The following is a 21732-nucleotide window of genomic DNA, read 5'->3' on the forward strand; positions in this document are numbered from 1 at the left end:
TGGGTTAGAAGGGATATTATAAACCATCTCATTCTTGTCCCTGCTGTGGCCAGGGACACCTTCCACTATCCCACGTTGCTCCAAGCCCCATCCAGCCTGGCCTTGGACACTTCCAGGGATGGGGCAGCCACAGCTGCCCTGGGAAATCCATTGCAGGGCCTCCCCACCCTCACAGGGAGGAATTCCTTCCATATATTTGACTTCAACTATCCCTCTTTCAGCTTGAACCCAGAGCCTGGCAGTTGATCCAAACAGACATATGAAAATTCCACATCTGCCTCTGGGTTTGGAGCCCCAACCCTCAGCTCCTCCAGACCACCAACCAGCCCAGGGAGGAAAGGCAGCGTTTTTTCAGGTGGCCTTTGCATCTCTCACATACCCTGTGGATAACGAGCCGAGGGGAGAAGAGTATGGGAGCCAAAAGTGACAATTCCCTCTTTCTTCTTGGCAGCCCCACCTTTAATCCCATTACATTCATTCAGCTCTAACATCTGATCTGAACCCGTTCTTCAGCTTCAGGACAAGCTGCCTTTACTGGGGTCAAGGAACCATGAAGACAAAATCTCATTTTCCCATCGCACCCTGGCTTTGAATTGTATGCAAATCATCAAGGCAATGGATGCTCATGAATTTCAAGTGACATTCCAGATTCAGACCCACATTTTCCAAAAAGAAACAAGCTGACTTGCACCGTCTGGGAATAATTTCTCACTGCAAAAGGAAATTCTCTTTCAGTGCCCCAATTCTTCCATTCGAGCCTTCCCAGCAGCATTTCTCCAGGGATAATCAGATATTTGGTCTTCTGTATTCAGTAGCACCTGTGTAATTGTTCTTCCAGAGATGCCAGTGGGATTTTAGCTCCTTAATGGTTTTGTAGCACTGGGGCACAGGGGTGTGTTTTGAAGGGCAAGTAGAGTCCTGTCCTCTAAATATATTCAAGCTTCAGTCCTGCAGAGTGCAGGCAAAGCCACCAGGGCAGCCCCATGCCAAAAACCAGCTGAACTCTGACATGCAACGGACAAAATACTCTCAACACTGCAAGTTCCACAATGTCTGAGATGCCAGAAAATGTCACCACACCCTGTTGAATTTGATCTTTTTTCCCAAGGACTCCAGGAAGTAAAATAAGGAGGAATTGTGGGAGTGTTTTTCATGCTGGTTAAATCTGCTTTTGGCAGCATTTTGGATGGAAGGTTCAAAGATCTTTAAAAGAAAGCAGAGCTAGATTCTGAGCCAGAATCTCAGGAGTGACTACATCCTAAAGTGGGCAAATGACATTGTTCCACAGAGTGGGGCAGAGAGTTTTTCAGAAAATCTGACTCTTTCTGAAATGGTTTTTTGTTCAAGATGAAAAAACGTCAATCACATCATCAGCTAGCTGGAGCAATCACAACACAGCCTCTGCATGGAATACAATTGTCCTCTGGAAATGCAAATATCCAGAGGAAAAGCCTAGAAAATCTGCCATAGGCTAAATAATGAATATAAATGGGCAAAATTTGAGGTGATATTTACATCTGGGAAGGGGAAAGAGGAAAACTTGATCAGGACCTCTTTGTCAAGTCATCCCAAAGAGATGGTCCCAGGGAGCAGGAACAGCAGACTGGATAAATTAGAGCCCTAAAAGGGATGTCAGGTTTCATGAACATCAAGCCACCTTCTGCCTTCAAGTGAAGAATTAATTGTTTTTGTTCAGATTTAATAATTTTGTTCTCACTGTCTGTCACTTGAGTTAGTCCAGAGGACTCTACACTGATCTCTGTGTTGCATCTTTTAAGTAGATTTGAGAATCCAAGACATTATTTCTGGCTTTATAACATTTAAAAATTATTTTCTGTCACAGTGAGGAAGTTATAGAATCATGGAATCCCAGAATGATTTGGGTAGGAAGGAATCTCAAAGGCCATCTCATTCCCCATGTCCCATGGGCAGACACCTTGCATTAACTCAGGCTGCTCCAGGTCCCTCCCAACCTGGCCTTGGACACTTCAAGGGTTGGGCAAAATAATACAAAATAAAATAACCCTTCTCTGTGAGGAGACAGAGGTTTTGCATCAGACTGAGCTCTCCCTGCCAGAAATCTGGGCGTTAGATAACTCTTCCAGCTGAGCGGATCCAGCCCCAGGAGGTGTGTTTGGGTGCAGTCAGGGTTTAACAAGTCTCAGGGAGACAGCTGCCTCCTGGCACGTCAAAACCATGAAGGCACTAAATTGATCACTGGACTTCCATGCAACCAAGCCCAGATCCCTGGGGGATAAAAGGGGCCCCCGCATTCCCTTTCCTCAGAGAGCTGCAGAGTCTCTCTGGCTGGGCAGGGACCTTCTCTGCTGCCACGATGAACCGGACGCTCAGCATGAGGGCAGGGGGTGGAGGCCGATCCTACAGTGCAGCCTCGGCCATAATTCCAAGCAGCAACAGGGCTGGCTTTAGCTCTGTGTCTGTGGCACGATCAGGAGGAGGAGGAGGAGGTGGCTTTGGGAGGCTCATTGGAGGAGGTGGTGGCGGCAGTTCTGGCGGTGGTGGAGCTTTTGGCAGCAGGAGCCTCTACAACCTTGGTGGTAGCAAGAGGATTTCCATCGGGGTTGGAAGCAGCTTCCGAGCTGCTTTTGGAGGTGGAGCTGCAAGTGGCCTTGGCCTGGGAGGTGGTGGTGGAGCGGGTGGCTTTGGGCTTGGCAGTGGTGGAGCTGGTGGTGGGCTTGGGCTGGGGCTTGGTGGTGGTGGAGGCGGATTTGGTGGTGGTGGAGCTGGTGGTGGCCTTGGGCTGGGGCTTGGTGGTGGAGGTGGTGGATTTGGCTTTGGTGGAGGTGCTGGTGGGCTTGGTTATAGTGGTGGGCATGGAAGTGGTGGAGGGTTTGGCTTTGGTGTACTGGGGGGGCTGGGAGGATTCCCTCCAGGGCTGGGTGGTGGCAGGAACCCAGCAGGATTTTCTGGTGGCCCGTCTGGAGTGGGTACAATCCAAGAAGTGACTGTGAACCAGAGTCTTTTGGCACCACTGAACCTGGAGATAGATCCAAACATCCAACAGGTGCGGAAAGATGAGAAGGAGCAAATCAAGACCCTCAACAACAAATTTGCTTCTTTCATTGACAAGGTGAGACTTCTTTGGGTGCTGCAGATCTGTGGTAGAGGGGGAGTGAGGATCTAGTCAGTACAAAAACATGACTTCAGAGATCTCCAGTCGTTCACTCATTTCCTCCCTGCATGTCTTCATTAACTCCCTCGAACGATAATATCCTTGTGAACATTTACAGGGGAGAAAACGAAACAAGAAAATTGTAGTAATGGGATTAGATCCAAGTTTTGTGCCTGAGGAAAAACACCGATTTGTTGAAATGGACTAAGTCAGTTTTGGGTCCAGCTCTAGTGGGTCAACCCAACTCTCCCTCTGGGCAATCACACCAGATGTCTTGGTTTTTGTTGTTTATTGTCTGCAAGATAAAATCCTTTTTGTATTGACTCAATCGACTCAACCACTCAAGCCCTTCCTTGGCTTTTAATTGGATAAATATCTTGTATGTATGAGCAAGAGGAAAGGCAATTAAGCCTTTTAGCGTTAGTATTCAGACCTTGGCTTTAACGAAGAAAGATATATATCTTACAAAGAAAGAAACCCCAGAGGGTGTGAAAGAAGAACTTCACTGTCTGGTCAAGAAAGAGCTGAACCCAAGTTTTCTTACCATCGCTTGTTGGCTTCCTAAATTAAATTGCCTCGGAAGAGAACTGTCCACTGAGGGTGGATTTTCTCAGCTACAGTTTGGGCTAACACAGCCCTGGATAATCCAGAGGATATTCCCAATTTGGAAACTGTTAGTTCAGGAATCCCTTGGCTCCTGCCATGTATCACTCCCAGTTACTGAATATTAGCTGTCAGCTCACAGGTATCTTCTGCCTAAGCCTCTTCTGCTTCCCAATGCTCAGGTTCGCTTCCTGGAGCAGCAGAACAAGGTGCTGGAGACCAAGTGGACCCTTCTGCAGGAGCAGGGCCAAAAAAACAACTCTGGAAAGAGCAACCTGGACCCACTGTTCGAGGCCTACATCAACAACCTGCGGCGGCAGCTGGCCAACCTGCTCAACGAGCGGGGCCGCATGGATGGGGAGCTGAGGAACATGCAGGACCTCGTGGAGGACTTCAAGAACAAGTGAGTGTGAAATGGGGTGTAAATTGTTCAGCTGAACATTGAGCAGCAGGAGTTTTCACCCAGAGGGTGGCTGGGCACTGAACAGGCTCCCCAGGAATGGTCACGGTCCCAAGGCTGCCAGAGCTCCAGGAGTGTTTGGACAGTGCTCTCAGACACAGGGTGAGATTGGTGGGGTGTCCTGTGCAGGGCCAGGAGTTGGATTCAATGATCCCCACGGGTCCCTTCCAACTCAGCTGAATTTGTTATTCTATAATTCTGTAATTCTAGGATTCTGTGATTCTATAATTCTATGGTTCTGTGATCCTATAGTTCTGCGATTCTATAGTTCTGCGATTCTATGATTCATCTCAAAAATTTCAATTTCTGAAAGTCAAACATCCAGCCAGACTTATTAATGGAAATTTTTCCAGGAAAAGGAAAAAAGTGTCTCCAGTTTATGCTCCATTCTGTAACATAGAACATCACTAACCACCTCCAATACCTCCTGCTCAGAGGTATCTCTCCCTGCAGGACCCATTTTCCTCAACAACACCAAAAAGGGTCCATCGACATTTTTCCCATCAGAAAATGGAAACTCAACCAAGACACAGCACCTTGCAATGGCTCTTGCAAAGGAAAATCCTCTAAACCAGCTTTACCTTCTTTGTTCTGTCTGCATTAAGTCAAAAATGTCCTTTCTGCCTTTTGGGAAATGGGAATCTCACACATTTGAGCTGGACAGTTCCCAGGAGGCTGATTTGGAGATGCCATTCCCAGTCCAGACCACTTTGCAGTCCTACCTGGACACCTGTTCTGCTTCCCAAGGTCTGATCCAGCATCTCTTTCCCTTCATCCCTGCAGATACGAAGAGGAAATCAACCGGCGCACGGCAGCCGAGAACGAATTTGTGGTCCTCAAAAAGGTGGGTGAGACAGGAGGTGCTGCAGATGCTGAGCCAACCCAAACCATTTCACAGACTGGGAATATCCTGAGGGATGGGAGATCTCGTGGAGCTGCATCCTCATCCTTTAGAAGGGTTTTAAATCACCATTTGATACTGGTATTGCAGGAAAGGAATGGAGTGTCTTGTAGGAGGGAAGCAAAATCTCCTCCTGCTCCTGTCCCACAACACACACACAGGTGCAAAGCAGACCATGTAGAGACAAAGGGGATCAGTCGTGCTGGGAATCCCAGGTACCAAGGCCAAAGAGCCAGGACCTCCCTCCTTATCCTCTTCCAAATTGCACACAGCACTTTTCCGAGACAAGAGATGCCCTTTTGGTGCTCTTCCAGTGGGATGTGCCAAGCACAGCTTCTCTAGCAGGCAGCAGGGAAAGGGGCAGACTCGTCTCCAGGACTGGCCATTTCTTGGCTGTGCCAAGGAACTTCTTCCTGGCTGAGAAGTGGATCCAGGTGCCACAGGTGTCCCCACAGCTGCTCTTTTCCAGGACGTGGATGCTGCTTACATGAACAAGGTGGAGCTGGAAGCCAAGGTGGATGCCCTGAGCGATGAACTCAACTTCCTTCGAGCCCTCTACGAGGCGGTACAGACAAATGCCCAACTCCTGTCCTGCCATTGTCCTTGGCTGGGGACTGCCACCACTCTGAGGGTTGGGGGAGGTAAGTGCAGCTCCCGTGTGCTTCCCACAGGAGCTGGCTCAGCTCAGCGCCCAAGTGTCTGACACTGCCGTCATCCTGTCCATGGACAACAACCGAGACCTGGACCTGAGCAGCATCATTGCCGAGGTCAAGGCCCAGTACGAGGACATCGCCAACCGGAGCCGCGCCGAGGCCGAGGCTTGGTACCAAACCAAGGTGAGCTGACCCATCATTGCCACAAGAAATCCCTGCTGTCCCCTAGGAGGGGCTGTTTGAGCCATGCCTTGTCCAGCCAGACACCTCAGACGGTTCAGTTACATCTTCCTTCTTACCTCAGTTTGAGGAGCTGCAGGCCACAGCTGGGAAACACGGCGATGACCTGCGCAACACGAAGGGTGAAATCTCAGAGCTCAACCGGCTCATCCAGAGGATCCGCTCTGAGATAGAGAACACGAGGAACCAGGTAGGAATGGCAAAAGGAGCCAACAGAGCCCCATTCTGTTGTCCCTCAACACCACAGCTCAGCTTTGCTGACTGGGGGCTTTTCCAGCCTCATTGAAGGTGTTGAATTCCCTCCTGGAAATGGCTTCACACTGTAAAATGTAACTATTTAAGTCATCCTTGCGAGCCTGGCATTTCAACTCCAGCCATGTTAGCTCAGTTGGAACATTTTCCATGAACATGCCAGCCAGAACATCCCGGTTTCTTCCTTGGGTGACTCTCACCAAAAGGGAAGAGCAGCTTTCCAAGCCCCCTCATCCCTTGCAGTGTGCCACCCTGCAGACGGCCATCGGTGACTCTGAGGAGCGTGGGGAGCTGGCCCTCAAGGACGCCAAGGCAAAGATGATTGACCTGGAAGACGCCCTCCAGAAAGCCAAGGCTGACATGGCCCGGCAGCTCCGGGAATACCAGGAGCTCATGAACGTCAAACTGGCCCTGGACATTGAGATTGCGACCTACAGGAAGCTGCTGGAGGGAGAGGAGAGCAGGTGGGAGCAAAATCCTTGTGGGGATAATAGTGACTATAACTTTTCCCGTCAGAGGTTGGTTCCTCTGCCTGTCTCCACAATTTTGCTCTAATCTCCTCTAATCCCCCAACAGGCTCAGTGGGGAGGGACTGAACCCCATCAGCTACTGTAAGTATCACAGTTCTGGATCCCAAAGTCTGGCTTTGGGAGCAAGGCCTGGGAGAAACCTTGGGAAAAGGGAAGTTTTGCCCCACATAAGACTTTTGGAGCCGTCCACTGTCATTAGGGGCTTGCACAGGGGGTGGAAGTTGGGTTCATGTCCTATGGGTCAAGGTCCTGATGATGGTACTTTCTGGAACTGGGTGACTCCCTAGCCAGCTGTGGCTGCCCCATCCCTGGAAGTGTCCAAGGCCAGGTTGGATGGGGTTTAGAGCAACCTGGGATGGTGAAAGGAGTCCCTGCCCACAGCAGGGACAGGGATGGGATGACTATTATGGCCCCTTCCAGCCCAGCCCATCCCATAATTCCATGACTGTGAAGTGGATCTCCAACCCTCTGGTTGCTTTTCCTTGCAGCAGTCATCAGCTCCGGCTCCGGCATTGGTGGTGGAGCTGGCCTAGGAGGAGGATTTGGTGCACTGAGCCTGAGTGGAGGAGGTGGCGGAAGTGGTTTTGGCCTTGGAGGAGGAGGTGGAAGCAGCTTTGGTCTTGGAGGAGGTGTTGGAAGTGGTTTTGGCCTTGGAGGAGGCGGCGGCAGCAGTTTCGGTCTTGGAGTTGGCAGCGGAGGAGGAGGAGGCTACAGCTTTGGAAGCGGAGGAGGACTTGGACTCGGGGCTGGAGGTGGTCTTGGGGGTGGATTTGGAGGAGGGAGTGGTCTGGGCACTGCTGGCAGCTACAGCCATGCTGGTGGTGGCAGCAGTGCCCTGAGCACCAGCGGAGGGAATTTCAGCTCTGGAAGTGCAAAAGGCACCAACCCAGGTGTGAAAATCGTCTCCAAAACCTCCTCCAGCAAAAAGAGCATAAAAAGCCAAAGCCTGAAGAATGCCACAGAGTCTGAGTGAAGCCAAGCCCAGACCCTACCGTGGTTCCTCTGTTGCTCCTGCCCACCATTCTCCCCCCACCTTCACCCCTCCAGCTGCCCCTGCCCTGCTCCTGCTCTGTAGTTCTCACACATTTGGATCTCAGGTCAAGAAAAGGAGTGGAACACACAGAAACCAGAGCTCTCCAAGTCCCTGGAACAGGAGTTAAAGGAAAACATGGGCCTAAGTGATTGTTCTGAATGGGGAATTGGTTTGGTTTTCAGTTTGTTCATTTTTAATAAGGCCAAGCAGTTTGTGATTGTGGCCACCCACAGCCATCAGCTAGAACAGAGCAAATAGCAGGGAAAGTTTTAGCTCAGTTCTGGCCCCCAGAAGCCCAGGGATGGGCTGGGAATGTGTCTTTAGCTCACCCTGCTTTGCCTTCACTGCTGGAAAGAGCCCAACCTGCTCCTTCACAAAAGAAGCTCATCTGCATCAGAGATCTGGGTTATTTTTCTGCTGTCTAGAAATACCCCTGGAGACTACTCAAAAATCCCAGGCAGTGGCTTGTATTGTCCCTCTTAAAATATCCTTCATTCTGAGTCGCTCCGGTCAGATGGAAAATTCCCCTTTCCTTCATTCACAGCCAAGTTTTGAAAGATATGATTCTTCCAGATATTGCCAAGTTTTGCTGCTGAGTCAGCTCAGGCACTTGAGCCTGAGCAGGGGTTCGGAGCAGCAACCTGAGATCCCTCCACCCACAGATGAGAATTCAGTGTGCCACGAGCTTTTCAAAAAGCTTTTCCCAAATCACTCTCCCATTCCTGTCTTTCCTCTTCTTAAATGAGTTTGCCCACAGTGACCCTTACACATAACCTCAGGAGTGGTTTTTGTCAGAGGATTCTGATTGATCCAATGATCAATCAGTGATTGATCCTAAACCTATGAAAAAGGACTTGTTTTCTAAATTATAAGATTTTTAAATTCTAAATAATGTCTGACACAAGGAGTCTTTCAAAAGCAAGACCAGTGCTTGCCATCAAGTGGGGTTTCTGTCCTGTCCCATGCAAGGTTTTCCTGGAATGTCTTCAGAAATTCCCAAATCCTCCAGCAGTCCAAGTCTTGCTGTCTCTCCCCACGGTCTTTGTCGCAGCAGGTGGGGAAAGTCTGAGACTGAAAATCATGCTGGAAAAGCTGCCTGAGGGGCTGTGTCCACAGCTCCTGGAGGAATTCCAGCATTTCCTCTCTGTGTGGGTTCCTGTGCCAAAAGAAAGACCTTGGGGAACTGGGAAGTGCAGCAGGTTCCAGCCCAGTGTGTGGGAAACGAGGCAGTCGAGAGCAGGATCCCAAAGGAACTCCAGCGTTCCAAATCTATTTTCCCCTTTTCTGGTGGAATTTACCCCTCTAGCCTTCCACTGTGTCTTTTTATTTTTGGAAAGCACCATTAAAAAAGAAAATTGCAGCTTTTTATACTTCCGTAAAAGTGATGCGACTCCATGTTTCCCTTCCTCTCTCTGTTTGGAACATATCCAATAAAACCAGATTGTAACTTATCTGTTCTTTTTATTTATCATTTTATTCTGAACCAGAACCAGCAACACAAAATATTCTCAACCTTCGTCAGAACAAGCTGGAAGCGTATTTGTTTTACTTCTAGGGAAAAGCTTTGAAATTCTGATTGAATTAAAATGAAAATCTCGAAATCAGTCATCCCAAAATAAATTGAAGAATTGGAGAAAACTGGAGAAGGAAGAGGAGGAAGAGAAGGAGGGTGGAGGTTTATCCAGAAGTGACAAGATAATTTGTTACATTTGGTCACAGTTTTGGAGATGGACACACCAATGGGATTGGCTGGGGTCCCCTGTTTGCATTCCAATCCAACCTATCCTTGCCTCACCCAGGGACTTGTTTACTTTTTATTCTTTAACAAGGTAAGTTAGTCAAGTTCAGTTCAGTTATGGCCAAATTTATCTGTGCACCTTCAGATCAGCTGCAGCTGTCACAATAATTAATCACCATTCATTTCTTAACTTATTGGGGTTAATCCAAAAGCTTTTCTTCTGTGGAAGGGAGGGCTTGGGGCAGCCAGGCAAAACCTCAGGATTTAATGTTTGCTTTCTTAAAAAGCCAGAGCAAACTCAAGTGTCTGTAGGGCTCTTGGGGAGGCTTTATCTGGAAGATCTGGGTTGGGGATGGGTGCTGGAGCACAACAACAGCACTGATGCAGGTTTTTCAGTCAGTCATTGCAAAAGAAGAATAAAACCAAGAAAAAGTGGAGAAAAAACCTTCAGTCAAATGTTATTGCAAAGCCCATATTGAATTTCAAAGGCTCAGATGCTTTGCTCTGCCCTGACCTTGCAACATCCTGGCCCGGCATAACTCCGGGCAGAACCTGGGAAGGAGCAGGAACATGGGAGGGAGCAGGAACACACATGCCAGCGTGTCCTGGCAAGTTCAAAGGAGATGCTTCAGCAAAACCTCACTGAAACCCAGGTGCACCAAAACACAGCAACATCTCATCCCCCTTGCCCAGGAAAACAAAGGAGCCTCAGTGAAAGACCAAATCCAGGGACAGAACTGGACTCAGAATCCCAGAATCCCAGGGTAGTTGGGGTTGGACAGGCTCTTTGGAGCTCATATAGTCCAACCCCCTGCCAAGGCACAGACACCTGGAGCAGGTGACACTGGTGGGCATCCAGGTGGGCTTGGAATGTCTCCAGGGAGGGACAATCCATGCCCTCCTAGGGCAGCTCTTCCAGGACTCTGCCACCTCCATGGAAAGAAGTTCTTCCTCATGTTGGGGTGGAATTTCTTGTGCTCTAGTTTATGGCCATGACTTCTCCCTGCCCATGGAGGTGGTGGAATCACCATCCCTAGAGTTGTCCAGGGAATGACTGGATGTGGCACTCAGTGTCCTGGCCTGGTGACAAGTTGGGGATCACGCACTGGATTTGATGATCCTAGAAGGCTTTTCCCACCTCAGGGATTCTGGGATCCTTGTCCTGTTGCTGGGAACCACTGAACAGTCTGACACCATCCTCTTGCCACCCCTTGGAGATGTTCACATGGATTGATGAGAGACCCTCTCAGATGAGATATTTTTATGGATATTTAGATATCCCTATGGTTGTTGGGATCCCCTCTCAGTTCCCTCTTCTGCAGACTGACCATGCCCAACTCCTGCAATTTCTCCTCATCAGAGAGATGCTCCAGACCTCTCATCACCTCTTTGACTTACACTGGACATCTCCAGGAGCTCCTTGTCATTCTGGAACTGTAGAGTTCACAGTAGAACACAACACTGCAGACGTGGCCCCACCAGGGCCAAGTAGAGGGGCAGGATCCCCTCCCTGACCTGCTGGCCATGCTCTTCCTGAGGCACCCCAGGATTCCATCGAGAATTCCATTCCTTCTGGCTGCAGGGATGCACTTCTGGCTCATGGTCAACCTGTCATCCACCAAGACTCCTCAGCCCCTGTGTTCAGAGGATGTTGTAGACAAGCCAAAAAAACAGTGAAGGTTAAAAATAAACTCTGAGTCACCTCAATTTCTGACCTCACCGAATTGCAGAGGTCAGGAGTGAGGATTTAACTCAGCTCGTGACAACCCAACCTTAACCAACCTGGAGAGTTTTTGACATCTTTTTTCAAGTCCCTTCTGAAAAAAAGAGCAAATCAGAGCTCAGAGGCGGCTGAGCTCCTGCCGACAGGAGCCTCATTCCTCCTCCCCTTTCTCTGCAGTGCCCTCACCCCCCAGACAACCCCCCATGGCATGTTCTGTCACTCCTCAGGGAACTGTCCCACCTGAGGGGCCAGCACAGCCCCCTGCAGTCCTAAGCATCCTCAGTGGGACACTGCATGTGAGCAACACAAACCGAGAAAGGAAAGTGTGAGGGACTGAGAGATTCTGTAAGAATTTTCCTTGTTTTGGTGCCTAAACCATCATTTGCTTTGCTCTTCCATATCCTTTGTAATATTCCACTTAATTGCCATTGTCTGCAGTAACAGGCTTTCCTAGAAGAGCTGGGGAAGTAATGACTCCCTTCCACATGAATCCTTTCCCTCTGCTTTAATTAAAACCTGTGCTCCTTTTCCCAGGTGTGACTTTGCATAAGTGATTTGGGAGTCAAAGGCAAGTTCCCTGCCTGGCCCCCATCCACAGGCTCCTGGCACAGTTGTGCCAGTTCTCATGGGCAGGCATAGGAAAGCAAACCTCTATGGATCTGCCATGCTTGGAACAGAGTTTATTTATTTTCAGTGCCACTGTGTTTATTTTCAGTGCCCAGGGGTCTCATGGCTGAGGTTCCTGCTGCTGTGAAATCGGGGGTCGCTGGGTTTGGGTGGAGCGAGGGGTGAAGATTTCCCAGCAAAACACTGCATTTCCAGCGCACAGGAGATTCCCACATCTCTACTCCCGGGGTGAGAGCACCCCCTTGCTACAGCCCAGCTCCCTCCCCGTCCAAGGGAGGGATCTTGGATCAGCTCCTGCAGGGATCAGCTCCGATGGCGCCCGCGGTGACTCACTATTGGAATCAGGAGCGCTTGAAGGACATGGGAGTTGGGAGCGCTGCTGTTTTCTGATTGCAAGGAGACAAAACCCAACCAAACCAAACCCAACCAAACCCCTCCTGCTCAGGTTCTTTCAAGTCCTCAGACAGAAAAAAAAGCAGAGGTTGGAAACACATCAACAAAAACAAGCTCTAAGACATAGCCGATCCCCTAAAGCTCCTCCTTTTGGATTGAGCTCCTGCACTTTTTGCTCACGTAGATGAATTTGGGAATGTTTTTGGTTTAGCTGCTCAGGGTCTCATCTCTCTGTCTTTCACTATTACTTCACCTGACCAAGGTGGGCAACCTTGGCCAGCAGGCAGAATCCAGCTCACAAAAGTATTTGGGGAGGTATTTTGAGAGGGAATGAGGGGATTTCTTCTCCTGTATCTCATGTCCAGCTCTTCATAGACACAAGAGAAGGATCCCCAGCCCTCAAGCCTTTACACAACCCAGACTTATTGTGGGGGTTGAAACTCCTGCGCAAGGGTTCACCCAGGAGCAACATCAAGAGGCAAAAGCTGTTTCAGAAAGTTTTTCCAACTGTGTGATCTCAGTGGAATGAAGGAGGGGGTGGGAAGGAAAGTAGGTGAATTCCCCTCCACAGAACATCTTGGAGAGCCAGCAATGACATGGAAACTGTTGGATAAATATGAGGCAGGGGGGCAGAAAAAGTGATAAAAATACCACTTCACAGGGAGCTTTTGAATCCCGAGCCTGACAAGGAGATACTACAGAACCACAATCATTTCAAGCAGCTTTTAAATTGTATTTTATAAATCTGTATTAAGGAAAGTACTATTTAAGCTATTTTTATGTGATTTTGGAAAAGGCATTTACTTGCTCTCTTTCAAAGTCACGTTAACTAATTCCTCGGTTTCCCCTGGAATGAGGGGAGATGATTTTTGGTAAGATCCCAGAAAATACTGCCATGACACAGCTTCCACTCAGCTCATCTCTTCAAGCCCATGATCACATAGATCCAGGAAAAAACCCAAACTTGAATATTAAAAAAAAAAAATCACAGTAAAAAAAAATCAGCAATGATCATTAAAACCACCATCACACCCAACTCTCCCGAGCCAACAGCAGGACATGCATGGCCAGTCACAGAGATGGGAACCTTGGAAAAGTCCCTGTTTTTCTTGTCTATGCAATGCGTTAAACCTTAAAATGCAACTTGCAAAATCTTTCCTTTGCTCAAGCGAACGAGTCCTTGGCTTGCCTGAGGGAAAGCGGCTCCCAGGGTCTCGGGAATCATGTTGCATCCTGCCCCTGAGCGCAGACCTCGTCCCATTCAATTCTAATTCTATGACTCAGAGCGGCGGCTTTGGTGGAGGGGGGAGCTCCCTCTCGCCGTTACTTTCCTGCCTGCAAACAATGCATTTTTCAGCGCCTCACCGTAGTCGAGGTGTGTTTGACAAGGCAAGTTGCTGCAAGGCACGTCAAGTTCTGAATTCCCGTGCCAAGTTTTCCAAGCAGATAAAAGAGGAGGCTCCCAAGCTCTCCCATTACAGGGGTTTCTGTCTCCATTGCCCTCTGCTCTCTTTCTGCTGCGCAGCCTTTTTTTGTTTTCCTCTCTCTTACTCTTTGCCTTCCCAACTGAACCAGCCATGAGCCGGATCTCTTTCAGATCATCTACTGGAGGGGGCATGAGGGGCTTTAGCTCAGGCTCTGCTATCGTAGGTGGTGGTAGTGGGACCAGAAGCAGTTTTAGCTCTGTCTCTGTCTCCAGAGTTGGAGGAGGAAGAGCTGGAGGTGGAGGAGGATTTGGAGCTGGCGGTGGCTTCGGCAGCAGAAGTCTCTATAACTTGGGTGGAAGCAAAAGAATTTCCTACAGCTCAGTCGGTGGAGGTCTACGGAGCGGAGCCGGGGGCGGATACGGCTTCGGTCTTGGCTATGGTGGTGGAGCAGGCGCTGGCTTTGGCTTAGGAGGAGCTGGAGGTGGTGGTGGCTATGGGCTGGGAAGTGGATTTGGGCTGGGAGGGCCTGGATTTGGTGGCCGAGGTGGCCCGGGGTTCCCCGTTTGCCCACCTGGTGGCATCCACGAAGTGACTGTCAACCAGAGCCTCCTGGCACCCCTCAAGCTGGATATCGATCCAGAAATCCAGAAGGTGCGGACACAGGAGAGAGAGCAGATCAAGACCCTCAACAACAAATTTGCCTCCTTCATCGACAAGGTGAGAGTTTGGTGTGAACCATCAAGCCACGCATGTTATCAGTTGCCTTGGGAAAAAGCTTCAGGAAGAAACTTCATTTGGATTTAGGGACTTGCCTGAACTGATCCCAGCCGACAAACAACGTGGGCTTGGCTGAAAACTATGAACTGTTTTATGTTTCCTCTTAGCAAGGATGAGTTTTTCAGTGCCTTTGTATTATTGACAAAGTAATTCTCTCTCTTCCCTGTAAAAACCATCCCTGGGTGGATGGATCTGCTTCTCTACAATGAGACAGAACCAGTTTAAACCACTGAGGTGTGCTGAACATCTACTGGGGGGAGAAACATTGAAGTTGCCAGTATGGGTGTTTGGCCTGATTAAAACTCCCGAAAAAAATCTTGATAAACATCTCCAGAATCTTCTAATACTTTTGAGAAACCAATGCCCTAAACTGGGACACTCCTAATAATTGCCCTCTGATTGTCCCAACGTCTCTGGACCTTTTCTGTTGGTGATGCCACCTTTTCCTGGCAGTTGTGAGGTTTTTTTGTGTGCTGTTCACACACATCCCTGGTTTTGTTCCTCCCCAGGTGCGCTTTTTGGAGCAGCAGAACAAGGTGCTGGAGACCAAGTGGACCCTTCTCCAAGAGCAGGGTCACACTGTTACCAGGAAGTCCCTGGAGCCCATTTTTGAAGCCTACATCAACAACCTCCGGCGGCAGCTCGACAGCCTGGTGGGAGAGAGGGGCCGGCTGGACTCCGAGCTCCGGAGCATGCAGGACATGGTGGAAGACTTCAAGAACAAGTAAGGAATCACGTTCTGCAGCGTAAATCATTCCAGCCAGTAAAACCTGGGCAGGTGTTCATTCCTGCTGGTGTACATACGGCATCTGGTCCAGGTTCCTCTTCCCAGCATGAACATGTTGCCAGAATTGCCCCTTGTTATTTTACATTTATCGCTAGTAAGATCAGCGTTTAGTGCAGAATTCCTGGGGGACTGCTTCAGCATAACAGAGGTCATGGTCTGATCCCTGGAGTCTCCTGAAATAGTATACCTGGAGACAGAAAAATCAGTAAATTGTGAGAATAATAGACAGGCAGAACCAGAACGAAACGTAGCCAGTAAACTTCCAGCTCCAAAATCCCCCATTTCCCATGGGCTGTGAAGGAAATTCCAGCCTTTCTAGAGGACCCAGGTGGCCTGGGAGTGCTCAAGCTCACTCAGCTCCCATCACCTGGAAGATGATCAGCCCTTTGCCAAAAATTTCCCTGGGGAGGGAATTAACCCCCTGCTGAGACACGGGATCCAGGGAGGGGGGATGGATGATCCTCAGGATACACTAGTCAGCACCTACTGCCTAGAGGGGATTTTGGGGGGGATTTTTAGGTGAGACCATTGACTTTTATTTGGCTGAGAACAATCTGTCCCTTCTTCTACCAGCCCTGGTTGACTGCAAATTTGAGAATTACCCTGCAGGGCTGGAATATGCTAATATTAGGTAGTTAGGCATGGGAAGAGACAGGTTTTTGGGAGAGGGGCTGGGAAGAAGACACTAGATCCAACAAGAGGGACTGGCAGAGCTTCTGGTGTGGTTTTGGGTGCAACTGAGGTCTTGAAATGTGTTCTGGACTTTTAGAAATATTGGTGAGGCCCCAAACGATGAATTCTACAGTCCGGATTTCAGAGCTTCCTCCTGGGAAATAGAACACATTTTATTTCAAGTTTGTTCGCAGTCCACTGGTTAATTCCCGCTCTTCCCTTGTCCACTCAGATATGTGGCTGCAGGGAAAACTCTGCCAATATTGGTGAGCAAACTGGCACGAACCTGCCTTTAAAAGCCAGGTCTTTGTCTCAAGAGCCTGCATGTTTTGTCTACTTTCTAGCTTAAGCCCTGCCCTGATTATCTGATGAGAGGATGTTGCTCAGAGCCATAAAAAGTTCCACAGAACCACTGTCAGAGCTGTAATGATCCTCTCTTGCACAACCATGGAGCTTTTTGTTTTAATTAAATGCTGCAGTGGGTTCTTCAGAGCCATCAGCATTATTATAATATCAAATATCAAATGATTGCTTTATTATACATTTGTAGGCATTGCAGTGCAGCTTTGTTGAAAGTCTTTTGCATAACTTTGCTTGGAGCGAAGGTCACTGGGAATGGCTGCTCCTGCTTCCTGCCAAAACGGGCTCTGAATCTGCACATTTATGTATGAGCTTGACTTTATGGGCAGTGATTAAAATATATTAATTTAACTGGGACTACTCACATCATGGAGTCCCACAGTTCAAAGACAGTAATATTTGCTCTGCGTCTGCTCTGGATAAACCTGTGGGAGTAGGGAATATATCCAAGAGCCACAACTGATGATTTGGGAGTGGGGTGCTCCCACCTCTTCATTCCATCCAAACCCCCTCACTCTTTCATCCTGGCAGATATGAAGATGAGATCAACCGGCGCACGGGTGCTGAGAACGAGTTTGTGGTCCTCAAGAAGGTGAGTGGGTTGGGAATTCTGAGCCAGGAAATGGAATTAGCTTACCTTGCAGTGTTTGAGCAAAGCTGGTGGGAGTTGGGGTCCTGCACCCTCATGGCTAGGTCAAGCTGTGAGATCAGCACATCCTGGGCTGGGTCCTCCTGAGGCCAGGAATGGGCACAACCTTCTCTGTGCCGATAGAGCTGCCCTGTTTTCTGGTCTCTTGCGGCTCAGCTCAACTCAGTCTCAGTCTCTGGTCACATCTTTGTGAGTCAGGGCTTTGCCTTCTGCCCAAGAATCTGGTTCTGGCTCACAGTCAATGTCCAACATTACGTTAAAAAATACCTTGATCACAGGGATGTAAAAATGAGTCTAAGCAACTGCTGGCAGTGGCACAGGTTGCCCAAAGAAGCTGTGGCTGCCCCATCCATGGAAGAGTCCGAGGCAATATGGTCTATGGAAGGTGTCTCTGCCCACGGCAGAGGTGGGAATTGGATGAGCTTTCAGGTCCCTCCCAACCCAAATCTTTCCAGGATTCCACAATTCTGTGAATAATAGAGCTGGAAGTAGACACGGTCCCATTGGTGTCCTGAAGCCCCTTTGGGTTCTGGTTTCATCAGAAGCCATTGGTATCTTCTCTTTAGGATGTGGATGGTGCTTACATGAACAAGGTTGAGCTCCAGGGCAAGGCCGATGCGCTGGCAGAGGAAATCAACTTCCTGAGAGCTCTGTACGAGGCGGTGAGTGATTCCTGGAGAGCATCCCCCATCTCCTGCTCCGTGGATCCCATACACAGGGCTCTGTGGCAGCAGAGGAGAAGGTGGTCCCAGGATTTTGGAAATGATAATGCAGAAATAAGTTACAAAATGGAAACGGAGCAGGGGAAATGCAAGAAAACAGCTTGGTGGGGAGGACTCTCAAATCACCTCATCTCTGTGGTTTCCACCATGGACACCAGACCATTAGCTTCATTTTGTGCATCTTCTGCAGGAGTTGTCCCAGATGCAGCAGCAAGTGTCTGACACCTCCGTGGTCCTGTCCATGGACAACAACCGGAACCTGGACCTCAACAGCATCATCGCCGAGGTCAAGGCACAGTATGAAGACATTGCCAACCGGAGCCGGGCTGAGGCCGAGGCTTGGTACCAGAACAAGGTGGGTAACTGGGGTGACAGACTGATTTCTGTGGCCGGAAATGACCAGAAATTATTTCCCATCAGCTGAGGGAAGACAGGGATAACGTGTTTAAAAGTTTTGACTTTGGGCTCGCAGAGTCACTAGTAGAACTGGCCTTAAACACTTCCCTTTCCAGGTTCTTGTGGGTGACAACGTCCAGGTCCTCTGTGCCATCAGGCACTGCTTGCCCAGCACATATTGAGAGCTGAGGGCAAGTGCCGTTACTCCATGGACAGATTTCAGATGAATCTTATCCCCCACCCCTTAACCCTCATCCAGACCTGCACTTTGTTCCCTGAAGTCCCCTCACCCTTCCCTGAGCTCCCAGTGCTCACCAGTGCTCACCAGTGCTCTCCTCCTTTCCCTGAACCAGTACGAGGAGCTCCAGGTCTCTGCTGGGAGACACGGGGATGACCTGAGGAACACCAAGATTGAGATTTCAGAGATCAACCGGATGGTCCAGAGGCTGCGGAATGAGATTGACAGCGTGAAGAAACAGGTAGGAGGGGGGTGGTCCTGCAGAGCAGATGGAGGCGGGTGGGACGTGATGGTGGCCGGGTACAGGAGGAAGAACCAGCTCCCATCAGGAGCCCTCAGTGCCATCCTGGGAGCCACCAGCCAGTGTCTAGAACAGAGAGAGTGGTTTGGGGAGCCCAAATGAAACAACTGCCTGTTCTCCCCACTCCCAGTGTGCCAACCTCCAAGCAGCCATTGCTGAGGCTGAGGAACGTGGGGAGATGGCCCTCAAGGATGCCAAGGCCAAGCTGACTGAGCTGGAGGATGCCCTGCAGAAAGCCAAGGCTGACCTGGCCCGGCAGCTCCGGGAATACCAGGAGCTCATGAACGTCAAGCTGGCCCTGGACATCGAGATCGCAACCTACAGGAAGCTGCTGGAGGGCGAGGAGAGCAGGTGAGGACACGTGAATCTGCTGTGTGCTGACCAGGGACCATCTCCTTGGAGTCAAACAGCTTCTCCCAAGGGGCTGGAGCGCCTGGGCAGACAGAGGGATGGTTGAAATTGGGAACTTTGTAGGCAAAGTTTTGTTTCTCCAGGTCTTGTCAGCTGATACTGATAAAAATGAGCACTGTCACCTTTCAGCTGTAACACAGACACACCCTACCCTACTGATGGCCATGCAGACCTAATTAGATGGTCCCATGGGCAAGGTTTTGGCATTACTGCTCACTTTCCCCTTTCCCAACAGGCTTGCTGGAGAAGGAGTCGGAGCTGTCAGTGTCTGTGAGTATCACCCCTCTTCCACCTCTTTGTATCTTCCCCACTTCCACCCCTTCCCACCCACCCCTCACCCAGGGGGTGACACTGCAGGTCTCCCCACCTCGGGGGTCCAGCTGTCCCCTCACACGGGTGTTCCTGCTTCATTCCCAGCCGTGGTCAGCAGCTCCAGCGGGATGGGCTACGGCGGTGGGAGCTGCCTGGGCATGGGCGGGGGGCTCGGCATGGGCGGCGGCGGCGGCGGCGGCAGCAGCTACACCATGACCAGCAGCGGCTTTGGCGGCGGCAGTGGAGGCTTCGGCAGCAGCGGAGGCTTCGGCAGCAGCGGAGGCTTCGGCAGCAGCGGAGGCTTCGGCGGCGGCAGCGGAGGCTTCTCTGGGGGGCTCAGCTATGGCGGAGGCAGCTCCTTCAGCTCTGGGAGCAGCCGGGGCGTCAGCTCCAGCACGGGAGGCAGTGTCAGAATCGTTTCCAAGACCACCACCAGCAAAAAGACCATCAGATAAGGCTGGCAAGCACTTGACCGTCAGCAATTCCGGCCTCCTGCCCTGCGGATCATGGTGTAAATAGCTGCGCTAGAGCCTCTTCTTCCTCCGTCCTTCACCTCTGGGGCAGCGGGGGGGACCAGGACCCCTCCGTGAGAATCTGTAGCACCTTTGGCTGAAGCACAGGTTGTAACAGGTCACTGGCTGGGCATGGACCCCATGGTACCCCTCTGTCAGCAGGCCCTTGGTCTCTCCTCAAAGTCAGGTGTTTAAAGGGAAATGGAAGCACTGTGTGGAACGGGGACAACCATTTCGTCCATCCCATTCCAAGGGTGAATCACAGCCTTGTGGAACCACAGTCCCAGGGCCTCAGCAGTGAGAACACCTCCAAGAAGCTCTAAAAGCCTCTGGCCGCCCAACATGTTACAACCTCCAAAGGTTTTGTCTGCAATTAAAGATTTCTTCAAGCCCCTTCACTTTTCTCTGGCACTTGTGGGAAAGGTTTTTGCTTTGTGTGTATAAGATTTCTAACTACTCGTCCTCGTGGCTGCAGCCTCCTCACTTCCATGCCTAACCTACTGTAAGGTGCAATAAAAGAGCATTTGTCATTTTTAAACTCTGCTGGGTTTTGGCTTTTTTTTCCTCCTCCTGCTGTGGGTGTTGATCTGTGCCGTGCCCCTGGTGCACTGGGGACGCCCTGAGGGCATTTCCTGAGACAGGATTGGCTCCTTGAGGAAACAAAACTCAGTTTTAGGACTTGAGCTCTAGGATAAGTTGGGGCAAATGGAAAGGAGGGTGGAATGAGCAACCTGGTCTATGGAAGGTGCCCCTGCCCATGGCATGTGGGTGGAACTGGATGGGCTTTAAGGTCCCTTTAACCCCAACTATTCCATGATTCTATGGATGGAGAACTGACACACAGGAAAAGCTGTCTCATAACTGAGCCAAAAGATGGATGAATCCCACTGTGGCTGTTACCTGCAGAGTTGCCCTTTCTGTCTGTTGCTGCAGGAGGAAGGAGGTGTAGGGAAATGGGGAAAAGGAAGGTGATTCCTGAAGGTTTATTTGGGATTCATGGGCTGGCTCATGCAGGGCATGGCTCAGCCATTAGGTTGTACAAGCAGGAGTAAATTGTACATCAGAGGAGTCCACCTCTGGCATCAGCACCATGAGGACACAGCGAGATTGGCACACGGAAGGAAGGGAATGGAGCAGGTGGACATTGCCCTGATTGGGAAGAGCAGCTGCAGGGGCCAGCACAGGGTAAGGCACCCCAAATCTGCACACACTGTTTGCACACCGAGGTTTCCCCGGTACGCGCAAATATCCCATGAAACATCCTGGCTGCTCCTCTGCAATGGCAGTTTCAGGGCCTCAGGTTTATTTGGAGTGAACCCGAGGTCTTCCAAGGTGCCCACAGCACTTCAGCCTCCCAACTCCCAGCCAGACACCCAGGAGGTTCCCATGACCTGCCTGCTTGGGGGGCTTCAGCCGAGATCCCATCCCAATCCCAGGCTCCCTCCTGTGGCTCCACAGGTGTCTCCTGATCCCACTCCCTGCCAGTGCCAGGTGTGGATCCTGGCAGGAATGGGGCAGCACCAGGCGAGGTGGGAATCCAGTCCCAACGGCAGGACAAGAGCCATGAGCAAGGAAGGAGCCAGGGCAGAAGCAGGGCAGATGAGGAAGGACACACAGCCCTTTGGCAATGCTGGTCCCAAAAGGAGATGGTCGGTGCCCATAAACCCATCCCTCAATCCCTGCAGCCTCCAGCTGGGAGTGGAGAAGAGAGGGGGCATCAGCCGGGTCTGCCAGAAAAAGCCCCTCGTGCAACATTCCAGAGCAGCTTTCCAGAGAAAAGCCTCAAAGCTCCCTCACTACCAGGACCCCCTCATCCATCACCTGGTGCAGGTGTGAGAGTCCTGGCCAAGCCAGCCGAGCATCTCCAGCAGGTGGGGACCCA

The 21732-nt window shown here is 50.4% G+C and overlaps 2 protein-coding genes across 3 annotated transcripts; both read left to right on the top strand.

The window, feature by feature from the left end:
- The first annotated feature begins 2227 nt into the window (after positions 1–2227).
- Positions 2228–7745, top strand: LOC136303716 (keratin, type II cytoskeletal 5-like). Its single transcript, XM_066207299.1, has 9 exons — positions 2228–3091; positions 3919–4139; positions 4980–5040; positions 5567–5662; positions 5769–5933; positions 6055–6180; positions 6486–6706; positions 6819–6853; positions 7261–7745. The coding sequence occupies exons 1-9, from the start codon at positions 2228–2230 to the stop codon at positions 7743–7745; spliced, it is 2274 nt and encodes a 757-aa protein (XP_066063396.1).
- Positions 7746–13778: 6033 nt separating this feature from the next.
- On the top strand, positions 13779–20388 carry LOC136303717 (keratin, type II cytoskeletal 6A-like). 2 transcript variants are annotated; one of them, XM_066207300.1, is made up of 9 exons: positions 13826–14430; positions 15000–15214; positions 16841–16901; positions 17525–17620; positions 17871–18035; positions 18430–18555; positions 18746–18966; positions 19262–19296; positions 19444–20388. In XM_066207300.1, exons 1-9 carry the CDS (start codon positions 13864–13866, stop codon positions 19791–19793), a joined length of 1836 nt encoding a protein of 611 aa, XP_066063397.1. In that variant the 5' UTR covers positions 13826–13863; the 3' UTR covers positions 19794–20388. The 2 variants fall into 2 exon arrangements, with proteins under 2 accessions (XP_066063398.1, XP_066063397.1); XM_066207301.1 differs by having other exon boundaries at positions 13779–14430; positions 19262–20388.
- The last annotated feature ends 1344 nt before the right edge of the window (positions 20389–21732 follow it).

The sequence above is a fragment of the Chamaea fasciata genome, unplaced genomic scaffold (assembly GCF_029207755.1).
Source record: "Chamaea fasciata isolate MVZ Bird 193981 ecotype frontalis unplaced genomic scaffold, bChaFas1.0.hap1 SCAF_41, whole genome shotgun sequence".
NCBI classification, from domain to species: domain Eukaryota; kingdom Metazoa; phylum Chordata; class Aves; order Passeriformes; family Sylviidae; genus Chamaea; species Chamaea fasciata.